The following is a 22,412-nucleotide window of genomic DNA, read 5'->3' on the forward strand; positions in this document are numbered from 1 at the left end:
AAGTTGCTATAGAGTCTTAAGGCACGTTTGAAACATGGTAGAGCAATAGGTTCCAAATATAAGAACTCTCGGAAATCTAAGAAAGGTGCAAATTAAACCGAGGTTAAGGAAATTATAGACATGGCCGCGATAAATCCTAAGGTACCAAATGAGGTTTGGGACGTTGAACCTCAAGGTCCTGAAGGTATTGATAATAATGAGATCTCAATAAATTATATCATGTCTGGAATTCAATGGAACCGAAAAGATGTCGACATTGATGATATATTTGCATACAAGGTAGCACTTGAAATAAATGAGGATCATGAACCCACGTCTATATTAGAGTGCACTCGTGGAAAAGATTGGTTAATATGGAAAGAAGTCATTGACGTGGAGTTGAATTCATTAAAGAAAAGGAATGTGTTTGGTCCGATCTTAAGGACACCATTCGATATAAAGCCACTTATACACAAATGGGTCTTTGTAAGAAAGAGAAATGAGAATAATGAAATCGTGAGATATAAGGCACGGGTTGTAGCACAAGAATTCTCTCAAATACCAGGAATAGATTATGAGGAGACATACTCCCTTGTGATGGATGCAACGACTTTTAGATTTTTAATAAGTCTGGCTATAAGAGAAAAACCTTATTTGCGGCTAATAGATGAAGTGACCGCATATTTATATGGTCCACTGGATAATGAAATTTATATGAGATTACCATAGGGTATTGAGCTCAAAGATAAGAGTGGTTCTCGAGAACAAAACTGCATAAGGCTAAACAAATCCCTTTATGGACTGAAACAAAGTGGGCATATGTGGTACAATAGACTAAGTGAGTACTTAGCTAAAGAAGGCTATAAGAATGATCCCATCAGTCCATGTATTATTATAAAGAAGTTTGCAAACAAAGTGTTTGTAATCATAACAGTATATGTGGATGATTTGAATATCCTAGGAACCTCTGGGGAAATCGCCCAAACAGGTGAATATCTAAAGAAAGAGTTTGAAATGAAAGACCTAGGTAAAACTAAGTTCTGTTTGGGATTGCAGCTTGAGTACATAAATGATGGAATCCTTGTGCATCAAATGACATATACTGAAAAGGTAATCAAGAGGTTTAATATGGACCAAGCTCACCCATTTCTAGCCCAATGGTTGTGAGAAGCTTAAACTTCGGTCCAAAGAAGGACGATGAAGAAATTCTCGGTCCGGAAGTGCCAAACATCAATGCAATATGAGCGTTAATGTTCTTGGCTAGCCACACTAGACCAGACATTTGTTTTGCCGTGAACCTCCTAGCAAGATTTAGTTTTTGTCCGACACAAAGGAACTGGAACGGTATCAAACATGTGTTGCGTTACGTACAAGGAACGTTGGATTTGGGTTTATTTTATACTAACTATAACAAAGAAGGTTTAGTTGGTTTTGCTGATGCAGGTTATTTATCGGATCCACATAATGCTAGGTCGCAAACCGGCTATGTATTTACACACGGTGATACAGCAATTTCGTGTTGTTCTATGAAGCAAACCATTGCGGCCATTTCATCTAATCATGCATAAATTTTGGCTATGCATGAAGCCAACCGTGAGTGTGTATGGTTGAGGTCGATGACTCAACATATCAGGACAGATTGTGGCATGGCCGACGATAAGGGACCGACGGTTATATATGAAGACAATACAGCCTGCATCGCACAGCTCAAGGAAGGATATATCAAGGGAGATCGGACGAAGCATATATTACCGAAATTCTTCTTCACACATGAACTACAAAAGGCCGGAGAAGTTTAAGTGGTACAAGTTCCCTCTTGCGACAATTCAGCCTATCTCTTCACCAAGTCATTACTGACATCAACATTCAAGAAGCCCACGCACCAGATTGGGATGCGGAGACTTAAGGACTTTTAGTGATGCTTGGAACAGGGGGGAGTAATATGTGTTGTACTCTTTTTCCTTCACCATGGTTTTGTTCCAATGGGTTTTCATGGTAAGGTTTTAATGAGGCAGCATCCCCAAGTGTATTAGGGTGATCTCTTAGCATTTGCATGGTTATGTTATCCAAGGGGGAATGTTGTAAATCACTTAAGATGAATCTCCATAACCGGCCTATATATTGTCTAAGTCCATAAGGCCCATCGACCATTTTTTCTTAGTCTTAATCGGTTTTGTACTTAGGGTTATCTATCCCTATATATATGTAATACTTTCGATTAAATCAATAAAAAGAAGAAAAAATAATACAACCTCTTCTTTCTCTAACTTTTACAACATAATCCATTTTATCTAATGTTAACTGATTAATTTATCAGCATACAAAGTCTTTCGAGAGATGTTTTTGGTCAATGGTCAATGGTCAGAAAATTTGTAAGCACAAAATCGTATATTCCTTAACCAGCATCCTCAACCTTATACTATATTAAACGTTTATCCTTCCTCCTTCAAAATCAGTCAACTCATTCTCTTTCTTTCTCTTAATTGTTTGTAAAAATGGAAGTGCCAGTGATATGGGTGTTCTTAATCTGTTGCATCTTTTGCTGCATAAGCATAAGTCATAACAATGGTTTCGTCGAAGCCAAGAGATTTTCTAAATTTGAAGATTTAGAAATCGAGAAGAGACTAAAGGCTATGAACAAACCCGATGTCAAGATCATCAAGGTTTTTTTATAAATCTCTCACAATCTTGCTTTTGTTTTTTTCACAATTGGATTTGTTTTCTCTATAAACTATACAGTTAAGTCAAACATGTTAACATTTTTTTTTTTGGTCAACGTTAACCTCTATATATATATAAATGACTGAAAAAAAAATAGACTATAGATGGAGAAAGCTATGGGTGTGTGGATTTCTTCAAGCAACCAGCATTTGATCACCCTTCTATGACAAATCACACATACCATTACACGGTATAATTTCGGATATATCAATTCCATATACTTATATTATTTTTTCTTAAAACATAAAAAGAACCGGACAGTAATATGTTTGTGGTGTTTGACACATGTCTTAGATGCGTCCAATATGGAAGGGAAAGAGAGAGAAAAAGACAAACAACACTGGATTTGGTTACTTATGGGAGAATGGTGTGGGTTGTCCCATTGGTACGGTCCCTATACCAAGAGTCACCAAAGACGATCTTTTGAGACTTGACACATTTGGCGATGATCATATACCTCGTGGCTCTTGGAACACTACCACTGATGATCCTAGTAGTGTTCTTCATTTCAACCAACATCATGTAAGTTGCTTATTTTAATTAAAAAAAAAACAGATTCTCAAAATAACATTTTGATATATATATATATATAGTGATAATAATGTTTCGTTATTGAACAAAAATGAATGGAATTAGTTTGCAGTGGCTCGATCGATAGACCCAGAACAAAGGTTTAATGGAGCAACAATGGAACTTTGCCTAACTGCGCCTAAGGTTAAGCCAACCCAATACAGTGCTTCTAGACTTCACATTCAGATCGGAAAGGATTTCATCCAAACTGGTTTTACGGTAAGTCACTTAATTTATTTATTTATCTGTCAATAACTTGCACTCGTGTAAAACCAAAAAACTACACTACTATACGATTTCTTTTTCTTCATGTAATAGCTACGAAGAGTTCTGTAATTTATTTAATTAGTTCAACATAATGTATTATTATATCTTTTTAATAAATAATTAAAAAGGAACACAAAATATATTTACTAATTCAGGTAAATCCAGTATTATACAAGGACCACCAACCTCGGACGTTCGTCTATACATACGTAAGTCAGTCACATCATGCTTGTATATTCTCCTTTTTAGGTTTATCAATATGTTTAATTTGAATATATAATGATGGGACAGGCAGGTGGAAAATCATGTTACAATAGCAACTGCAATGTTGGGATGTTACTCGTTCGTCAAGATTTTCCACTTGGTACGGCATTGAAGCCAGTGTCTATTCGTGGTGCTAAGACAAGTCACTATGGAATCTTTGGTCTAATCAAGGTTTCTCTCATTCTTATCAATGTCCACATCAAAAATAAGATTCTATTTGCTGACAATCGAAAGTGTTGCTCTGTTGGAACGTTCGACTAAACATAAATAATTTTTGTTTCTTAATGTAATGTCAAACTTTACCAATTATTGTTGGGGTAACAGGACCAGAAGAATGGAAACTGGTGGTTGCAATTTGGTAATCAGGGAGAAGAAGTTGGATTTTGGCCGTCCAGTAGGTTTCACCAAGGCTTTGGAAACTTGGTCGAGTGGGGTGGAGAAGTGTACAGTGCATCATTACCGAGTCCTGAAATGGGATATGGACATTTTCCAGTTGAAGCGTTGCGTTACGATGCATATATGAAACGTATATCAATACTCGATGGTAGTTATAAAGTAGACCGCAGTGTGGACTATCTCCAAGAATTTACAGACAACGATCGGGGCTACAACTTGCTAGACGACGCAAGGACTTCCAAATACCCTCATGACGGTCATATTATATTTTTTGGTGGTCCGGGGAATATCTGAAAATAATTAGATCTTTGTGAAATATAAATAAAAACATTACATTGACTTTATTATTCAATAAATGCCGTATCTATGGGTTTCTTACTTTCTTTAAAAAAAAGTTAAATCAAATATGAATATGCCATTTTTCATGAGGTTATTTATTGATTTTTCTATTTTATCTAAAATATTATGCCATTATATTTGGGTTTAGTTGGTTTAGTTTGTTTGTAAAATTTTATAATTGTTATAAAATATGTATTTTAGCAACAACAAAAAAAAAGACATTATTAAGGCCCCGATTGGTAACGGCTGTTAGTTATGACTGTAAAGACTTTAACTTTAAAATTTTAGCTGTAGAGAATTTGGCAGTGGATGCTTTGACTGTATAAATTTTAATTGGTAACAAATACTTTTAATATTGAAGCTGTTACTTTTATTATTAAAATATATTAAACTGATGATAATGAAAAGAAAAATAATTATTGTGTAAAAATAATTTATGTAAAAGTTAAATATAAACTTTTAGAGAGCTTTTAAGTATAATGGGAAGAGAAAAAATTAAAATTTTATATTTGTTTAATTTTAAAACCTGATTTTCACGCTTTCAAAAATATGGGAAAACAAAGAAGGAAAAAAAAGTGACTTACAGAGCTTTAAAAAAAAAAAAAAAAAAAAGTCTGATTGATAAATAAATGGCTGTCAAAGCTTAATTTTTTTTTAAAGTCAGGGCCTAATTGTTTAAAATTGGCAAATCTATAAAAAATTTGCATAAATGGCATATTTGTAAGATTTACCTTCGAAAAAGTTTTTATAAATTGAACAGAGATTTCTACTAACTATAAAGACATATATAGAAATGGCGAAATTAATCGAATGTGTCAAAAAAATGTCTCCCTCAATGGCACGCTTCCAACTAGATCATCTCCAACATAACCATTTTCTGCTGTAGGACTTTCGTCTTTCCAAAAAAAAACTATCATCCTTTCTCTTTCTGACATCAAAAGAAAAATGTAGGGAAATTGGCAAGAATGACTAAGAAAAAAACAAAATTAAATAACTAACTACTCTAACCATAGATCTGATATATTCTCTATATAATATATACTATATTAACCTATTATATCCATCTCTACCACCACCAATCAGTCAACCACCCTTCCTCTACTTCTTAAAACCACCTCCTACCACCATCACACTACCTCCAGCTGCCTGATCACTGCCGGGAAACTGCCGAACTACCACCGGACCATCGTCGAACAACTGCCAGACCACTGCCGGAGTACTGCCGGAATACCACCAAATTACAGTCGGACCACCGCCAGACAACCGCTGGAATATGCCAGACCACCACCGGACCATCTCTGGAAAACCGCCAGACCATCGCTGGAGTACCACCAGACCACCTCCTGGCCACCATCCACCACCACCATCGTCCACCCCTATCCACTACTACTATTAACCCACAAAACCCAAAATAGTAGTTTACTCTACCCTTACTCCTAGTTTTCTAATTTTTTAAATGAGCAATGAGATGGTGACAGCTAACAGCTAGGCGAGAGAGTATATGTGGATGTCTTAATTTTTCTTCTGCAAAACACAAGCTCTCTCTTCTCACATTTTTAATTTTTTTTTTTAGTTAAAAAGATACTGATCAAAAGATCACTAAGGCCATCATTAATGGGAGAACACCAAGGGTGTTCTAAGCTCAAAAAAATTATAAAAATAATGAATAGTGGCTTAGAACACTTTTTTTTAGTTCTTTATGTAGAACTGATTTAAGCCCAGTTCTTATTTGACGTGGCTTCATGTGATTGGACGAGATTTTTTGGAAAAAAAGAAAATATTTCATTTATATAAGTATGCAATTTAAATGTTAATTTATAAGTTTTTATAATTGTAATATGTTTAAGAATATTATATTAATTTATAAGTATATAATTGCTTTTATATAAGTATGCAATTTAAATGTTAATTTATAAGTTTTTATAATTGTAATATGTTTAAGAATATTATATTAATTTATAAGTATACAATTGCTTTTATATAAGTAAGCAATTTAAATGTTAATTTATAAGTTTTTATAATTGTAATATGTTTAAGAATATTATATTAATTTATAAGTATACAATTGCTTTTATATAAGTAAGCAATTTAAATGTTAATTTATAAGTTTTTATAATTGTAATATGTTTAAGAATATTATATTAATTTATAAGTATACAATTGTTTTTATATAAATAAGCAATTTAAATGTTATTTTATAAGTTTTTATAATTTGTAAAATGTTTATGAATATTATTTCACTATATCTTTATTCTAAGAACACCATAATTAGTTCTCCCATTTTTTTTACCTATGATCTTAACAACTGATCTAACATTATTTTCACTATATATTTAATCTAAGAACACAAAAAAAAGTTCTCCCATTAATGATGCCCTAATGAGCTTGCTCTAACGGTTGCTTACTTGCTTCCATGCATATACTGTATGGCTGTATTAACGGTTCTAAAGAAGTGTTTGCGTTAGCATAGCGCTTGATAACGCAAGGGTCAGGATCATATTAATCAAACCTTCGTCCAATCCTCTAAGTAACAAGTTAGGGGTAGAAAGGCCTCTTCCAGAGCTAAAGGAACTTCCAGAAAGGTCACACAGAACTTAGTATCATAATTATCTGATGGAATTTTGTTTGAAGTTAGTACGTGTTTTGGCCTTTTTTTTATGTTTCAGATATACTAATTAATCAATTTGAAATTTATCTAAATTATACCCATTTTGTACTACATATATTTGAGTCTTCAATCAAATTGGGCCTATGATATATTAGTCATGTTTTGCCCCTTTTTTTGAATTTCTTGTATATTGCAAATTAAAAGTTGCAAGTGATTTGTACAAATTTTTTACTTCTTTTTTTTTTTTTTGAATTTAATGTTAAATTATATTCAAAAGAAAATAAACATTTTACAAAGCTGTTGCTAAAATCATTTCAAAAACCAAATAACCAAAAACCAAATAAACCTAGTAAACCTATGGAATAATAAGTTTATGGCTAAGAAAATATAATCAATCCAAAATAGAAAAGCTAAATATGTTGTACTACGACCACAGTTACAGAGTAGGTATTCTGACCGGAGTATTGGTCGGAACTTCTTCGGGAAGCCTATGTGACCATATGAAAGTCGTCGGGTCGTAATTTTGTCGGAAGTTTCGGAAAAAGTATATAGAAAAATTCTGATGACATTTCGACAAAGCTTTCCGGCAAGCCTTATAGTCGGTACTAAGCCAGAAACTTGAAACAGCGACTAACTTTGCACCGTGGATCATATTCGTGGCAGCAGGTACAACTGATAGAAATTTTGTTACTAATGTGAGAAACTGATAGAAACGATTCTCTCTCCTCTCTCTAAACTTGAAACAGCGACTAACTTTGCACCGTGGATCATATTCGTGGCAGCAGGTACAACTGATAGAAATTTTGTTACTAATGTGGTTAATGGAGAAGGTAAAACCATGACGGTAAGAAGTTTTTTTTGTTTGTTTCAGTTATATATGAATACGTATCAAGCAACCAAGCCAGGTAACTTGTTACTCAAGAAATCCGTACTGACCTAACTTGTGACTTGATAATTATCACTTTTAGGGATATATCTTCATTTATTGGCGTTCATTCTCTGGTAGGACTTGCGCCTGAACACGGTGGAAGGAAAGATTGTTGTGTGCGATAATCCGAATTATGTTATGGAACAAAAAGAAGGAGAGGTGCGGTTGGAACTCCTTTTTGTAACCGATGTTGATACTCCTTGGTTTTGGTCCTATTGCGGTTTCAACCATAGATGAAACCAATTATAATGCATTAGAATCTTACATTCTCTCCTCACCTTAAGACTTTTTTCCTTAAGACATTCTTTTATTATATTCTTTTACAGCTGCTTATAACAATTTTCGATGTGAAACAGAAACACACAAGGAACAATATTGAAGAGTGGGACTTTTAAAGCTGCTCCAATCGTTGCTCATTTCTCTTCTCGTGGTCCAAACACTCTCTTTAGCGACATTACAACACTCAATACAAAATCACCGAACTCTGTATTTATAATTTACATAATTTGGATAGATATCTTGAAATAAATATCTATACATATGCAGTCTGATATAACAGCTCCGGAAGTGAATATATTAGCAGCATATACACTAATGGCTCAAACCGCGCTTCCTGGAGAACGCGTGGATTACTATTTCATGACCAGAACATCTATGGCTTGCTCTCAGGTTGCATGTGTAGCTGCTTATGCCAAAACAATCTGTCCTGATTGGTCCGCTTCTGCTGTCAAATCTGCTATCATGACTACCAATATCAACATCGAACCGACTTATTCCCTAAAGAAAAAATTTAAGATACTGAGACCAGAATCGTGTTTTCTGTGGAGAAAATGTCCTAAATTTGCTAGATGTGAATGGACTTGAGTAATATATAAAGGGTTAGGACCTCTCCACTTATTGCCAATTGGTTTAGAGTTAGAAGCCCATAACATACCCTAATTTAACATGGTATCAGAGCCTACACACATTGACCCATTAACTAGTATGGCGTGGATAGAGGCCCGATCACCCAATTAATTGATGGCCCAAAGGAAGGCCCAATTCCATCGAGATAGCTAACAAAAAAAAGAGCATTATCTCGAGGGGCATGATGGATTCTGTCGAGATTAATGGCTAGAAGAAACTTGAGTAATATATAAAAGGTTAGGGCATCTCCACTCATTGCCAATTGGTTTTGAGTTGGAAGCCCATAACATACCCTAATTTAACATTTTTGTTGCACCTTGGGCGCAATGAACACTTCGAAAAATGCATAAGTTGAGTTCGCATATGGCTTAGGATATGTTAACCCTTCAGTAGCAGTTAATCCAGGACTTGTTTACAAAATAGCTAAAGAGGATTACATGAACATGCTTTGCTGTTTGGACTACTCATCCCGAGGAATTAGTACTCTCGTGGGCGGAACCTTTACTTGTTCTGAAAAATCTAAGATTAACATGAGCAATCTCAACTACCCATCAATGACAGCCAAAGTTTCAGCCTCATCCACTTCAGATATCACTTTTTCCAGAACAGTCACCAACGTTGGGGAAAAGGGATCCACCTACAAGGAAGAATTTGTCTGGGAATCCCAAACTCAGCATCAGTTTGAGCCATAGACTCTCTCTTTCACGTCACCGGGGGATACGAATGTTAGAATATTGAGAGTAAGAAGAAAAGAAACAGAGAAAGAGACTTTAACTCTTTTCTTTTAGAGAAGACAAGAATACAAAATCTGAAACTTTTATTTACATTAAACTTGTTATTTACAATCAAGACAAATTTGGTTTATATAGTTAAGAAATAGACGCAACAAACACAATCACTTGTATCTCTTCATACTTGGTGACTCTCTAGTAAAACAGTACAAAATGCAACGTCAAGACTGAAACGTTGCAACTATTAACCAAACTCAATTATCAACCAACACACCCCCTTAATTGAGTTTCGATCATACACTAAGCTTCCCCAATCGTTCGTCGCAGCTGTCAACTTCATTTGTGTAGAATATACAACATTTTTATCTCCCTCTTGGTGATTACTTATCACACAAGGTATTAACTTGTCTCTTCATCCCGTAGATAATTTGTTTTTTTCTTTTTTCTTGTCAGTTTGACATTGGAAGATCTTGGAATTTCTATTTCCATCAACACTTCTCCTTTGTCCCTTCAAATTTTCTCCACGTGAGCTTCTTCACATCTCCTCCATGAACTTTGTCACATCTTCGTTGGCTGTTCACGCAACCATCTTCCACTCCAGCTTGCTTCTTTTTCCCTTTTGCAACTGGCTGCTTCTCCCTTTTCTCTCTTAGGTAAGCAGCGCCTTTCTTGCTTGTTGTCTTCCTTTGATCAACATCATCTTCCTTTGATCACCATCACATTCACGTCTCGTGCGTGTAACATTTTAGCGTCTTCTTCGGTTATCTTATCAACCGGTTTATGCTCCATTTTTTCTCTGAGGTAAGCATCCTCATTTCGTGCTTGTGCTTGGTGTCTTCCATTAATCACCATAAAGTGCTCCATTTTTTTCTGAGGTAAGCTTCATCCTTTAGTGCTTGGTGTCTCCATTTTATCACCATAAAATGCTCCATTTCTCTATGAGGCAAGCTTCCTCCTTTAGTGCTTGGTGTCTTCTTTTGATCACCATAAAGTGCTCCATTTTTTTTCTGAGGTAAGCATCCTCCTTTGCTCCATTTTTTGTATGAGGTAAGCATCCATTTTTATTGCTTGGTGTCACTCTTTGAACACCATCATGTCTCTGTGACGTCTCTTCTTCGGTTATCTGTGTAACCTCACAATTTGTGCAGTGAGTGAATCTTCTCCACCTCTTCTTCGAACAAGTTTCAGAATTCTCCTTCCACAACTCTAACTCACCATCTGTTTTCTCCATTTCCTTTTGAGAAGATCTCCTATCTCCTTCATCCCTTTGGAGCCTTCTTCTTGAAGGTACTGTTTGTGAACGTTTGTGAACATTTGTGAAGGTTGATGGTACTCTCTCTTGTCACCATCATCTTTTCTTATTTTGATATTCTTTTCTTCTTCTTCTCACCCTTGGTTTGTTGTCTCCATCTTTCTCTTCTTCTTACAGCGCAATTTTTCTTGTTTTTGTTTTGCTTGGACAGGCTCCAAGACCAACATAATCTCTGATACCATGTTAGAATATTGAGAGGAAAAAGAAAAGAAACCGAGAAAGAGACATTTTCTCTTCTCTTTTAGAGAAAACAAGAATATAAAATCGAAACTTTTTGTTTTATTAGGATATACATCATATATTTACTAAATATAATCAAAACAAAATTAGTTTATATAGTTAACAAATAGATGAAACAAAACAATGAATTGTGTCTCTTCATACTTGGTGACTCTCTAGTGAAACAGTACAAAATGCAACGTCAAGACTGAAACGTTGCAACTATTAACCAAACTCAATTATCGACCAACAATGAAATCTTACACCATTACAGTCTCGAGCCAGAGTCTTGTTGGTATTTCTGGTATTGTGTCTGCGTCTCTCGTTTGGTCGGATGGATCACACAATGTGAGAAGTCCTATTTTTGTGTACACTTAGGCATCAATTCCAAATTTCAAGAATTTGATGTTATAGTGTGTGTTCTATTATAACATCAATTATTTAATATGTAAACAAGATTTCCACATATCACACACAAAAAAAAACATCTTCTTTCATCGTTAGCAAAGTCAATTCAATTTCACTACCCAACATGTAAATCTCTTAGTCAAAATGCCCATATTTTTAAAAATATTATTCTATATATATATATATAAGAATACTACCTCCAAATTATATTAAGGGCAATTGTCATAAATACTACTAAAATAGGTTTTTGTTCCAAAAATACCATAACTTAGTTTTTTCCCAAAAACACCACTAAAATATACTTTTTTTCAAAAATATCACATAATTGATCTAGTTCTAATACTAAAAAAAACTAATTCCTAAAATCTAAATACTAAACCCTACCCCTAAAAACTATACCTTTAAACTAAATGTGTCAACCCAAACCTAACAAAAAAAATTCTACATCCTTAAAAATCAATTTTTTGTGTTTGTGATAATTTTGAAAAAAAAAATACCTTTGTGGTATTTTTGAAAAAAAAATGTGGTATATTTGGAAATATTCTTTTTTGTGGTATTTAAAGGAATTTCTCTTATATTAGCCCCAAGATCCATTTCCTTATTATATTGGTTAAATAGGAAAAAATTACAAATATTATCCTATATAAAAAATTCAAGCTATCTTATTTCCCTATTTTAATTATAAAAATGATACTCACCCACATTTTCAAAAAAATTAAGAGAATAATATAGTGGAAACATAAGAAGGAATCATGTCCTCCATAATACTAAACCCATTCTCTACACAAATCATTACAAAATAGAGATATAAAAATGGACTTCTCAAATATAGATATTATATTAATCTTTAATACTACTAAAGAAAAATTAATAAAAAAGAAACTATAAAAAAAATTATCAATCAAATTTATTCACATTTGTTTTATATTGTTACTTTATTAATTTTAGATTGAATTTGTACATGTGAAAAATATAGCTACTACAAAATCTCAAAATTAATATTACCCAATAATTTAATAGATTGTAATTTTACAGAAACATAATAAGTATATTAATAATATTTAATAACAAAGGTCTTCAATATTTTTGAATTGTGAAAATTTTATATAATATTATTATAAGATCTTGAATTTTTTAATTTTTTTTTTTGGGAAATCTTATAAAATCTGATTTATGAGTTGATTGAGGATATGGATCTAACATACATGAAGTATGGATTTTGCTTCCATATGAATGATAATCAGTGATTTGTACAAAAACAAAAGGAGCTTATTAATGAAATAGAAATATCTCTACAGCATAAATAATTCATTAACTAAGTACCAACCCGCACAATGTGCGGGATAACTTGATTTAAATGAATTAATTATTAGTAAATTTGTTATTTGAGATTTAAGATTTTTTTATGTAAAACAAAATATGTAAGTAAAGTTTTTCGTTTATTCAAATTTGCGTTTATTTTCTGTAAAATACGTTTCACCCGTAAAATAATTAAACTTGGAAAAGAAATTAAGGTGGTATAGAATATTTTGATGTCTTTTTGTGTTTTAAAAATCAAATTTACATATTTTATGTTTCACATTGTTATCTATATCACTATACTATTAAATAGATAAAGCAATATTTTTTAGACTAATTTATTTAATTTAAACTAATCCTAAGTTTAAAAATGCAATGAGAAAAATGTATAAAAGTGGTAAATAAATGAATAATTTTTTTATTGCTTGTGAAATGTCATTTACTTCTAATAATTAAATATGTTATGAAATTGATATCAAATACATTTCTGGATTTTAATTGTTGATAAAATCTTTCACTTTTAAAAACTAATAGAAAATAACATTGCCTTATATATATTTCAATGACATATTTATGTAAATAATAATAAGATGTAAGAACATTTATTAAAAACTGCCCATAAACTATGTAAGCGCGACACCTGAGCATTTTTGTGAGAGTGTTTTTCTATTAATATATAGAGGATTGTCAAGATAATTTCTCTAAAATATGTACTAGCAACTTCACATATTGAGAATTCTAATCAAACAATTGAACATCTCGATAATGGCTTCCCTTGGTTTGATTCTATGTCTTTTTTCGGTTCTTGTCATGAGCCTTTGTCAAATTCCTACAGCTATCGAAGATGAAAGAAAGGTCGTTATCCATAAGAACTAATCTACGTTTTCTTAACTTGTATTGGTCTCTCATTATTGGTTGTGACTTTTGACATTTTGACGCATGCAGGTGTATATTGCATACATGGGAGCTCTTCCTTCAAATGCTTCTTACTCTCCTATGTCTCACCATCAGAATATTCTTGAAGAAGTTATCGAATCAAGGTTTGATAAAAGACTCTCAAATCTCTCATCACTCAAATCTTGTTCCTTGTTGTTTACGTTATTATTTTTCGCTTTTTGATCTGCAGTTCCGTTGAGGAGTCTTTGGTCAGGAGCTATGGAAGAAGTTTCAATGGTTTTGCAGCCAAACTTACTGAATCTGAAAGAGATAAACTTATGGGTGCGTAAATTTTTTTACGATTATAAATCTATTATGAGACACTCGTCATGATGGTTAATTAATTTGAAAATGTTTTTCATGTGTGATTCGAAGGCATGGACGGTGTGGTTTCGGTTTTTCCAAATACGGTTTATAAGCTTCTTACCACAAGATCTTATGAGTTCATGGGACTTGGTGACAAGAGTAAGCAGGCCCCTAATGTTGAGACCAATATAATAGTTGGGGTAATAGACGGCGGAATCTGGCCTGAGTCCAAGAGTTTTTTAGATAAAGGCTTCGGCCCAATACCAAAAAAATGGAAAGGAACTTGCGCAGGAGGAACTAATTTCACCTGCAACAAGTTAGTAACATTTTCACTTTTTTTTTTCTTTTCCAGTTTTCTTGCTTGACACGAAAATATCAAAAGATAAAGATCAATCCACCTTTTACAGGAAGGTGATTGGAGCACGACACTATGTGCAGAACTCGGCTAGGGACGATAAACCCCACGGGTCACACACGGCTTCAACAGCCGCAGGAAACAAAGTAAAAGGAGTGAGTGTGAACGGTGTGGCACAAGGAACTGCAAGAGGTGGCGTGCCTTTAGGTAGAGTTGCTATTTACAGAGTTTGCGAGCCAGCAGGTTGTAATGCCGAAGGAATTTTAGCTGCATTTGACGATGCTATTGCCGATGGAGTCGATGTTATAACCATTTCTATTGGAGGAGGTATTGCTAGAGTCGATGTTGACCCTCTCGCTATTGGATCGTTTCACGCGATGCTCAAAGGCATTGTTACCACGGCTGCTGCCGGAAACTCAGGTCCTAAACTTGGAAAAGCGACTAACCTTTCACCGTGGATCATAACGGTGGCAGCAGCTTCTGATAGAAATTTTGTTACTAATGTGGTCAACGGAGAAGGGAAAACCATACCGGTAAGAAGGTTTTCTCTTGTTTTAGTTGATATATGAATGTGATATTGTCATCACTCATGGTGATTATGTATGGACGTTCAGGGACAATCGATCAATGACTTTGACTTAAAAGGAAAGAAGTATCCTTTGGCATACGGGAAAACTGCTTCAAGCAAGTGTCCAGAAGAGCTAGCAAGGTAACTTGTGACTCAAGGACTCTGCAACGACCTAACTTGCGACTCAAGAATTTACACTTTTATGTATATACTTCATTTATTTGGCATGCATTCTCTGGTAGGAGGTGCACTAGCGGTTGCCTGAACACGGTAAAAGGAAAGATTGTTGTGTGCGATGTTCAAAATAATGTTATGGAACAAAGAGACGCAGGTGCAGTTGGAACTATCCTTCATGTAACTAATGTTGATCCTGTTCTTGATCTTATTGCGGTTTCAACCTTAAATGATACCAATTATGAAGCCTTCAGATCTTACGTTCTCTCTTCACCGTAAGAAACTTTTCCATAAAAATTATTTGATTAGATTTTTTGAAGATGTTTATGAAACTTTTCGATGTGAAACAGAAACCCGCAAGGAACTATAAGGAAGAGTGGTACATTTAAAGATTATCATCCCATAGTTGCTAATTTCTCTTCCCGTGGTCCAAGCACTCTCTTTAGCGACATTATGAAGGTACTAATTAAAAACTTAAAACAAAATTCACAGAACTTTGTGTGTATAATGTGCATTTCTTGGTATTTGGATCGGTGTCTTGACAACTAATATATATATATATATATATATGCAGCCAGATACAACAGCTCCAGGAGTGAATATATTAGCGGCATATACACCATTGGCTCAAACGGCATTTCCAGGACAAAGTGTGGATTACTATATGATGAGCGGAACATCTATGGCTTGCCCTCATGTCGCAGGTGTAGCTGCTTATGTCAAGACAATTCGTCCGAATTGGTCACCTTCTGCCGTTAAATCAGCTATCATGACTAGCGGTATCAACATCGAACTATTTCTTCCCTGAAGAAAAGTTTAAGTGACTTGTGGCCTGAATCGTTTTTTGTTTTTGTTGCAGCTTGGGCAATGGACGCTTCGAAAAATGCAGAAGCTGAGTTTGCATATGGATCAGGATTTGTTAACCCTACAGTAGCAGCTGATCCAGGACTTGTTTACGAAATAGCTAAAGAGGATTACTTGAACATGCTTTGCTCTTTGGACTACACATCCCGAGGAATTAGTACTCTCGTCGGCGGAACCTTTACTTGTTCTGAAAAATCTAAGATTAACATGAGAAATCTCAACTACCCATCAATGACAGCCAAAGTTTCAGCCTCATCCACTTCAGATATCACATTTTCAAGAACCGTCACCAACGTTGGGAAAAAGGGATCCACTTACAAGGCAAAATTGTCTGGGAATCCCAAACTCAGAATCAAGGTTGAGCCACAGACTCTCTCTTTCAAGTCACCGGGGGAGAAGAAGTCTTACACCGTTACAGTCTCTGGAAAGAACCTTGCTGGTATTTCTGGTATTGTGTCTGCGTCTCTGGTCTGGTCGGATGGTTCATACCATGTGAGAAGTCCTATTGTTTTGTACACTTAATTAGGCATAACCTCCAAATCCAATAAATGTATTTGATGTTTGACGTTCGTTTAAAGTTTGATGTCAAAAAAAAATATATAACAATGTACATATTTGATGTTTTTGTTTAATTAGCCTTGCTGGTCTTTGTTTCTATTATGTTCTTGATTATTTAAATTCATTTTATCTCAACAAATATGAGAAGGGGTTGTGTGTTTGCGTTTTACATTTCATGGTTCAAACTTCAAACTCAGTCAATGGTTAACATAAACGGTATCCTTGTGATGTAACTTAAATACTTCTCTACCTTCAACAAATCTATATAACCCATAATCTTTTACATTAACTATGATGATGTATATTTCATGAAATATTTATCGTTTTTAGGTTATTTATTAGCTAGTATGTGCTTCTCAATCATTTGTATACAGACATTTTTTTTTTCCTTTCAAAAACTTTATAAGCCTCATATTCAGAGCTGTGCCACAAAGAATGAAAAAAAAAAATCCGTGTACGGCATACTAAATATTTTCTTTGGAAAAAATAATTAAAGCAAACCATCATCTACATATATAAAGTTAACTTTGTTCACTTCTCTTTTTTCTACATATATAAAGTTAACTTTGTTCATTTCTCTTTTTTCTACATCAACATTCACCTAATCAATTTTTTTACATAAAAATAATATTTTTAATATTCATTCATTCCATATTTATTAATTATAATTAATAATAGTAAAATTAAACAAATAACGAATTAAATTTTTTTTTCCATAAAAAATAATATTTTGAATATTCATTCATTGCATATTTATTACTTATAATTAATAATAGTAAAAAATAAACAAATAACGAATTAAATAATTAAATTTTAAAATAGTATAAACAATAATATAATTTTTAGTAAATAATAAAATAGTAACTATCTAAAAATGAATTTTAAGTGAAATAATAGTAAAAATGATATTATAAATTTGTTTTAGTAATGATATTATTATTAAAGTTATAACCAAAAAATGATTATATTCCAAAATTTAGAATGGGTTAATGAGATTTAAAATGTAAGTAAGATTTTAATCCATGGTGGAGTAAAAAAAACAAGTTTTGTAATTGTATTTATAAAAATATATACATGAAAATAAAATTGAAGTGAAACATTAGTTTCTAAGAAACATACACCATACAGATTTATTATTAAATTTTACTTATAAGAAAGAAAAAAATCTTAATCGATATTTCGATTAAGACGATGTCTCTGGGCGATCGATTTGGCGATCGTCACTGTTCCTTTCTAAATCTTCTGTCTCCGATCGTGTTTCAGATCAGGAGTTTGATTCTGACCGAGATTTTTCTTCAATATGTTTTGGGAAACCATTTCGGCGGTTTTGTTCTGTCAATTAAAGTTGACAGTTATCGTTCTCCCTCTTTCACGGGAGATAACTGCCAACCGAAACCGCCATGGAAACCCTATAAATCTTCACTTTTCCCTCGCTATTTCTCAATCATCTTCACTTCTTTCATTTCCAATTGCATCTCTTCATCACAAATGAGTGATTACATTCGTAAATCCGTTCAAGACATTGACTTGGGCATTGATGATGCCCCGGCTACACTTCGACCGGAGTTCCTCTCCCGTGCGATCTCTGTTAACCGGCACACTCTGGTTGTCACCCCTGTCAACCCACGCAAACAGAATCTTCGTGCTTTAATCAGGCAAATGCCACGGGTTTGGGGTTTCGCGGATGAATGTGTGGGACGTATTCTTGAAGGAGGGCATGTTCAATTCCGTTTCCAATCTGAAGACAGTCTAAACTTGGTGTTGCGAAGAGGACCGTGGTCTTTTAATGACTGGATGGTTACCACTCACCGGTGGTATCCTAACATAAGTGAGACCAATATGAAGATCATACCCTTTTGGGTCCAAATTCAAGGTATCCCAACCCTTTGTTTAAAAAATGCAATGGCTAGGTGGGTAGGGAACAAGATAGGCTATGTCTCAGAGGTCGATTATGATGAAAATCAAAACCAAGTAGGGTCTGCTCGTTTTAGAATAGATTGGAACATTGATGACCCTCTGCGTTTTCAGAGGAACATTCAGTTTATTGCTGATGAGAACACTGTTGTTAAGTTTCGTTATGAACGTTTGAGAAATTTCTGCACCAAATGTGGTTCTCTGAAACACGATGCAAAGGAGTGTTCACTTAACTTTGATGATACGGGGTCTGATGGTTCGGATAACGATAGTGATGATAATGATCAAAATGATGGTGACAAAAACATGTCTGATGCAAACACTCTTCCTTCTATCGACCCGGTAAAACTCATTCCTGGTCTCAACATGGCACCACCAGCAACTGCTCCGGGTCAAGGTTACGCTTCCAACCCGGTGGGAAACCAGGCTTTATCTAGTGTTTTTGTAGACACTGATCTCACTGCTGAACGCATTCGCTATCTTAATGCTAAGTACACTAGACAGGGTGCCGATTACCATGGTCCTAAGAGTCTTCTTGATAAAAGCTCCGACGATGCTCAGATTGACTTTGTCTTCAAGAAGCGGAAGAGGGTACACTTTGAAACTCAGTTCAACAAAGCAGAGGCTGCAGAGGAGTGGATGGTCCTGAATCGACTCCGACACAAATGCCACCGTACAGACTCGGTGGGCTCATGCTTTGTTAACAAGCGATTCGACGGAGGCGTGGGGGGCCCGGTACCCCCAGACATTCCAATATGAAGATCCTCTCCTGGAATTGCCAAGGCATTGGGCCACCTCTAACTATATCTCGTTTAAAAAAACTCTGTTTTAATACTACGTGTGATGTACTCTTTCTTTCTGAAACTCTGAATAACTCTGATGTAATATCTAAACTTATGTGTGACTTAGGATTCTGAAACTGTATTATCCAACCCCCTCATGGTAGGAGTGGTGGTTTGGCTCTGTTTTGGAAGGATTCTGTGAGCTTTTCCTTGATCTCCAAGGATGAGAGACTCATTTATGTATTTGTCCAATGTAATAATACTATGTTTCATTTGTCTTGTGTGTATGGACATCCCAATCCCACTTAACGTTACGAACTCTGGCAACGACTTGAATTCTTAGCACTCTCACGCAATGGTTCTTGGATACAGATAGGCGATTTTAATGAGATTATTTCCAACAATGAAAAAATTGGGGGACCACCTAGAGCAGAATGGACCTTCCGTGATTTTAGACATATGATATCTACATGTGACCTGCAATATGTTCAAACTAGAGGAAACCCCTTCTCATGGGTTGGAGAACGCCATACACATACGATACAATGTTGTCTCGACAAAGCTATGATCAATTCTGCAGGCGCTGCTTCTTTTCCCAATGCAGAGGCTATATTCTTGGAATATGCAGGCTCGGACCATAAACCAATCTTACTGAATCTAAAAGACAGGGTGAGACATAAGAGATGGATTTTCCACTTTGATAAACGTCTTTTGGATGAACCAAATTTTCAGACGAGAGTCCAAGAAGGTTGGCTGTTTGATAATAACAGTACTGATACACCTATCAGTGAACGTATCAAAAACTGCAGACAGAACATGGCGAAACTAAAGCGGGATGTACAACTGAACTCAGAACAACGCATTACCTTGATTCAAAGTCGTTTGAACTTTGCAATGGAAAGCTTACATCCAGTTTTGAGAGGAACGATCCCACAGTTACATGATGAGCTAACGAAAGCATACGGAGATGAAGAGAAATACTGGCAGCAAAAGAGTAGAAATGAGTGGATGACCGCGGGAGATCAAAACACAAGTTATTTTCACGCATGTGCAAAATCAAGATTCGCCAAAAAAATTATATCTTCTATTTCTGATGATCAGGATAATCTTTATCAGGGAGATAAAGAAATTGGGGAACATGCTCAAAGGTTTTTCACCAAGATCTTTACATCTACAAACCATCAAGTCTCCCCGTCATTCTTTGCTGATTTCGAAACAAGAGTATCAGAGGAGGCAAATGATAATTTAACAAAAGCTTTTACCAATGATGAGATCTACAATGTTGTATGTTCAATTGGGGATGATCGAGCCCCAGGACCAGATGGTTTAACAGCAAGGTTCTAAAAGGCGTGTTGGGAGACTGTTGGTCCACATGTTATCAAAGAAGTTCTTGCATTCTTCGACACTTCGTTCATGAAACCAAGAATAAACCACACAAACATTTGCATAATACCTAAGACTGAAAATCCACAAACACTATCGGATTACCGCCCAATAGCTTTATGCAATGTTCTTTATAAAATAGTGTCAAAATTTTTAGTGCAACGACTGAAACAACATCTCAATGAAATAATCTCTGACGCACAGACAACTTTTATACCGGGACGAATTATTCAGGATAATGTCATGATAGCACACGAAGTCATGCATTCTTTAAAATCCAGAAAACGAGTCTCGCAGAACTACATGGCTGTAAAGACGGATGTTAGTAAAGCTTATGATCGTGTTGAATGGAGTTTTCGAGAAACAACTTTGAAACTTTTTGGTTTCTGTGACAAATGGATTAAGTGGATTATGGCGGTAGTGACATCAGTAAATTACTCTGTTCTGATCAATGGGGCTCCTTATGGTCATTTCCAACCAACAAGAGGAATAAGACAAGGAGACCCTTTGTCACCTTACCTATTCATCCTCTGTTCTGACATTCTTAGTCACCTAATCTCTTCAAGTGAACGAGAAGGACTTCTGCAAGGCATTAGAATTGGTAATGGTGCTCCAACTATCACACATTTACAGTTCGCAGACGACTGCTTATTCTTCTGTTGTGCTAACAACAAAAACAGCCAAGCTTTGAAAGATATTTTTGACATTTATGAGTACTACTCAGGCCAAAAAATTAACACCTCCAAATCAATGATCACTTTTGGAAGTCGTGTCTTTGCAAGTACTCAAACAAGACTGAAATCAATCTTAGACATCCCTAATCATGGTGGAGGAGGCAAATATTTAGGGCTCCCGGAACAATTTGGCCGTAAAAAGAGAGAAATGTTCGAATATATAGTAGATAGAGTTAAACAACGAACCTCCGGTTGGACTGCAAAAAAACTATCTCCTGCAGACAAGGAAATCATGTTAAATTCAATAGCTCTCTCTCTATGCCAGTCTATGCTATGAGTTGCTTCAAATTGCCAATAGGAATAACTACAAAAATAGAATCTCTCCTCATGTAATTTTGGTGGGAAAAGAACTCAAACCGACGAAGTATTCCTTGGATTGCTTGGAAAAAGTTACAAACACCAAAAAAGGAAGGGGGTTTGAGATTCAGGGACCTAGCAAAATTTAATGATGCTCTCTTGGCCAAGCAAGCATGGCGTTTAATACAATACCCTAACTCACTTTTTGCGTGAATCATGAAACATAGATACTACAGGGATGAGTCCATTCCAGATGCAAAAGAAAGAAAAAAACAGTCATACGGTTGGTCTTCTATTCTGATTGGACTAGAACTGATAAAAAAAGGTTCACGTTACATTGTAGGTGATGGGAAAACAATACGTCTAGGAGTAGATAACTTTCTCGACACTCATCCCCTGAGAGCAGTTGTAACCACAGTACCACAAACAGAGATGCTACTGCATAATGTAATCTCGAATGACAGAGGTTTTAGATCGTGGGACACACACCAGTTATCATTATTAGTCGATCAGCAAGAGGAGGAGCTAATCAAAAACATTTACCTTTCTCAAGATGAACAACCTGACAAACTTATTTGGAATTATACCCGTTCG

At 35.0% G+C, this 22,412-nt stretch overlaps 3 protein-coding genes and 1 pseudogene across 4 annotated transcripts; all 4 read left to right on the forward strand.

Annotated features, from left to right (window-relative positions):
• The first annotated feature begins 2,433 nt into the window (after positions 1–2,433).
• On the forward strand, positions 2,434–4,575 carry LOC104720370 (protein neprosin-like). The gene is made up of 7 exons (XM_019230996.2): positions 2,434–2,642; positions 2,798–2,890; positions 2,995–3,222; positions 3,337–3,489; positions 3,693–3,746; positions 3,829–3,972; positions 4,126–4,575. The coding sequence occupies exons 1-7, from the start codon at positions 2,475–2,477 to the stop codon at positions 4,489–4,491; spliced, it is 1,206 nt and encodes a 401-aa protein (XP_019086541.2). The 5' UTR covers positions 2,434–2,474; the 3' UTR covers positions 4,492–4,575.
• Positions 4,576–7,706: 3,131 nt separating this feature from the next.
• On the forward strand, positions 7,707–11,618 carry LOC147936078 (subtilisin-like protease SBT4.2; annotated as a pseudogene).
• A 1,910-nt stretch (positions 11,619–13,528) lies between these two features.
• On the forward strand, positions 13,529–16,805 carry LOC104720371 (subtilisin-like protease SBT4.2). 2 transcript variants are annotated; one of them, XM_087468337.1, is made up of 10 exons: positions 13,529–13,802; positions 13,893–13,987; positions 14,074–14,165; positions 14,259–14,505; positions 14,597–15,077; positions 15,159–15,253; positions 15,355–15,561; positions 15,637–15,745; positions 15,861–16,065; positions 16,146–16,805. In XM_087468337.1, exons 1-10 carry the CDS (start codon positions 13,713–13,715, stop codon positions 16,670–16,672), a joined length of 2,148 nt encoding a protein of 715 aa, XP_087324463.1. In that variant the 5' UTR covers positions 13,529–13,712; the 3' UTR covers positions 16,673–16,805. The 2 variants fall into 2 exon arrangements, with proteins under 2 accessions (XP_087324463.1, XP_087324464.1); XM_087468338.1 differs by lacking the exon at positions 13,529–13,802 and having other exon boundaries at positions 13,887–13,987.
• Positions 16,806–17,899: 1,094 nt separating this feature from the next.
• On the forward strand, positions 17,900–20,748 carry LOC147936079 (uncharacterized). Its single transcript, XM_087468580.1, has 2 exons — positions 17,900–19,357; positions 19,777–20,748. Exons 1-2 carry the CDS (start codon positions 17,900–17,902, stop codon positions 20,746–20,748), a joined length of 2,430 nt encoding a protein of 809 aa, XP_087324706.1.
• Positions 20,749–22,412: the final 1,664 nt, after the last annotated feature.

The sequence above is a fragment of the Camelina sativa genome, chromosome 10 (assembly GCF_030686135.1).
Source record: "Camelina sativa cultivar CO46 ecotype springtype chromosome 10, ASM3068613v1".
NCBI classification, from domain to species: domain Eukaryota; kingdom Viridiplantae; phylum Streptophyta; class Magnoliopsida; order Brassicales; family Brassicaceae; genus Camelina; species Camelina sativa.

Bases quoted from the DNA above. Each gene is read 5' to 3' on its own strand.
- LOC104720370 (XM_019230996.2), top strand. From the start codon at position 2,475: ATGGAAGTGCCAGTGATATGGGTGTTCTTAATCTGTTGCATCTTTTGC. The intron at 2,643-2,797 runs GTTTTTTTATAA...AAAAAAAAATAG, and splicing joins CCGATGTCAAGATCATCAAG to ACTATAGATGGAGAAAGCTA. The intron at 3,490-3,692 runs GTAAGTCACTTA...TTACTAATTCAG, and splicing joins TCATCCAAACTGGTTTTACG to GTAAATCCAGTATTATACAA.
- LOC104720371 (XM_087468337.1), top strand. From the start codon at position 13,713: ATGGCTTCCCTTGGTTTGATTCTATGTCTTTTTTCGGTTCTTGTCATG. The intron at 13,803-13,892 runs GTCGTTATCCAT...TGACGCATGCAG, and splicing joins CTATCGAAGATGAAAGAAAG to GTGTATATTGCATACATGGG. The intron at 13,988-14,073 runs GTTTGATAAAAG...TTTGATCTGCAG, and splicing joins GAAGAAGTTATCGAATCAAG to TTCCGTTGAGGAGTCTTTGG.
- LOC147936079 (XM_087468580.1), top strand. From the start codon at position 17,900: ATGTCTCTGGGCGATCGATTTGGCGATCGTCACTGTTCCTTTCTAAAT. The intron at 19,358-19,776 runs GTACCCCCAGAC...TCTTGGATACAG, and splicing joins ACGGAGGCGTGGGGGGCCCG to ATAGGCGATTTTAATGAGAT.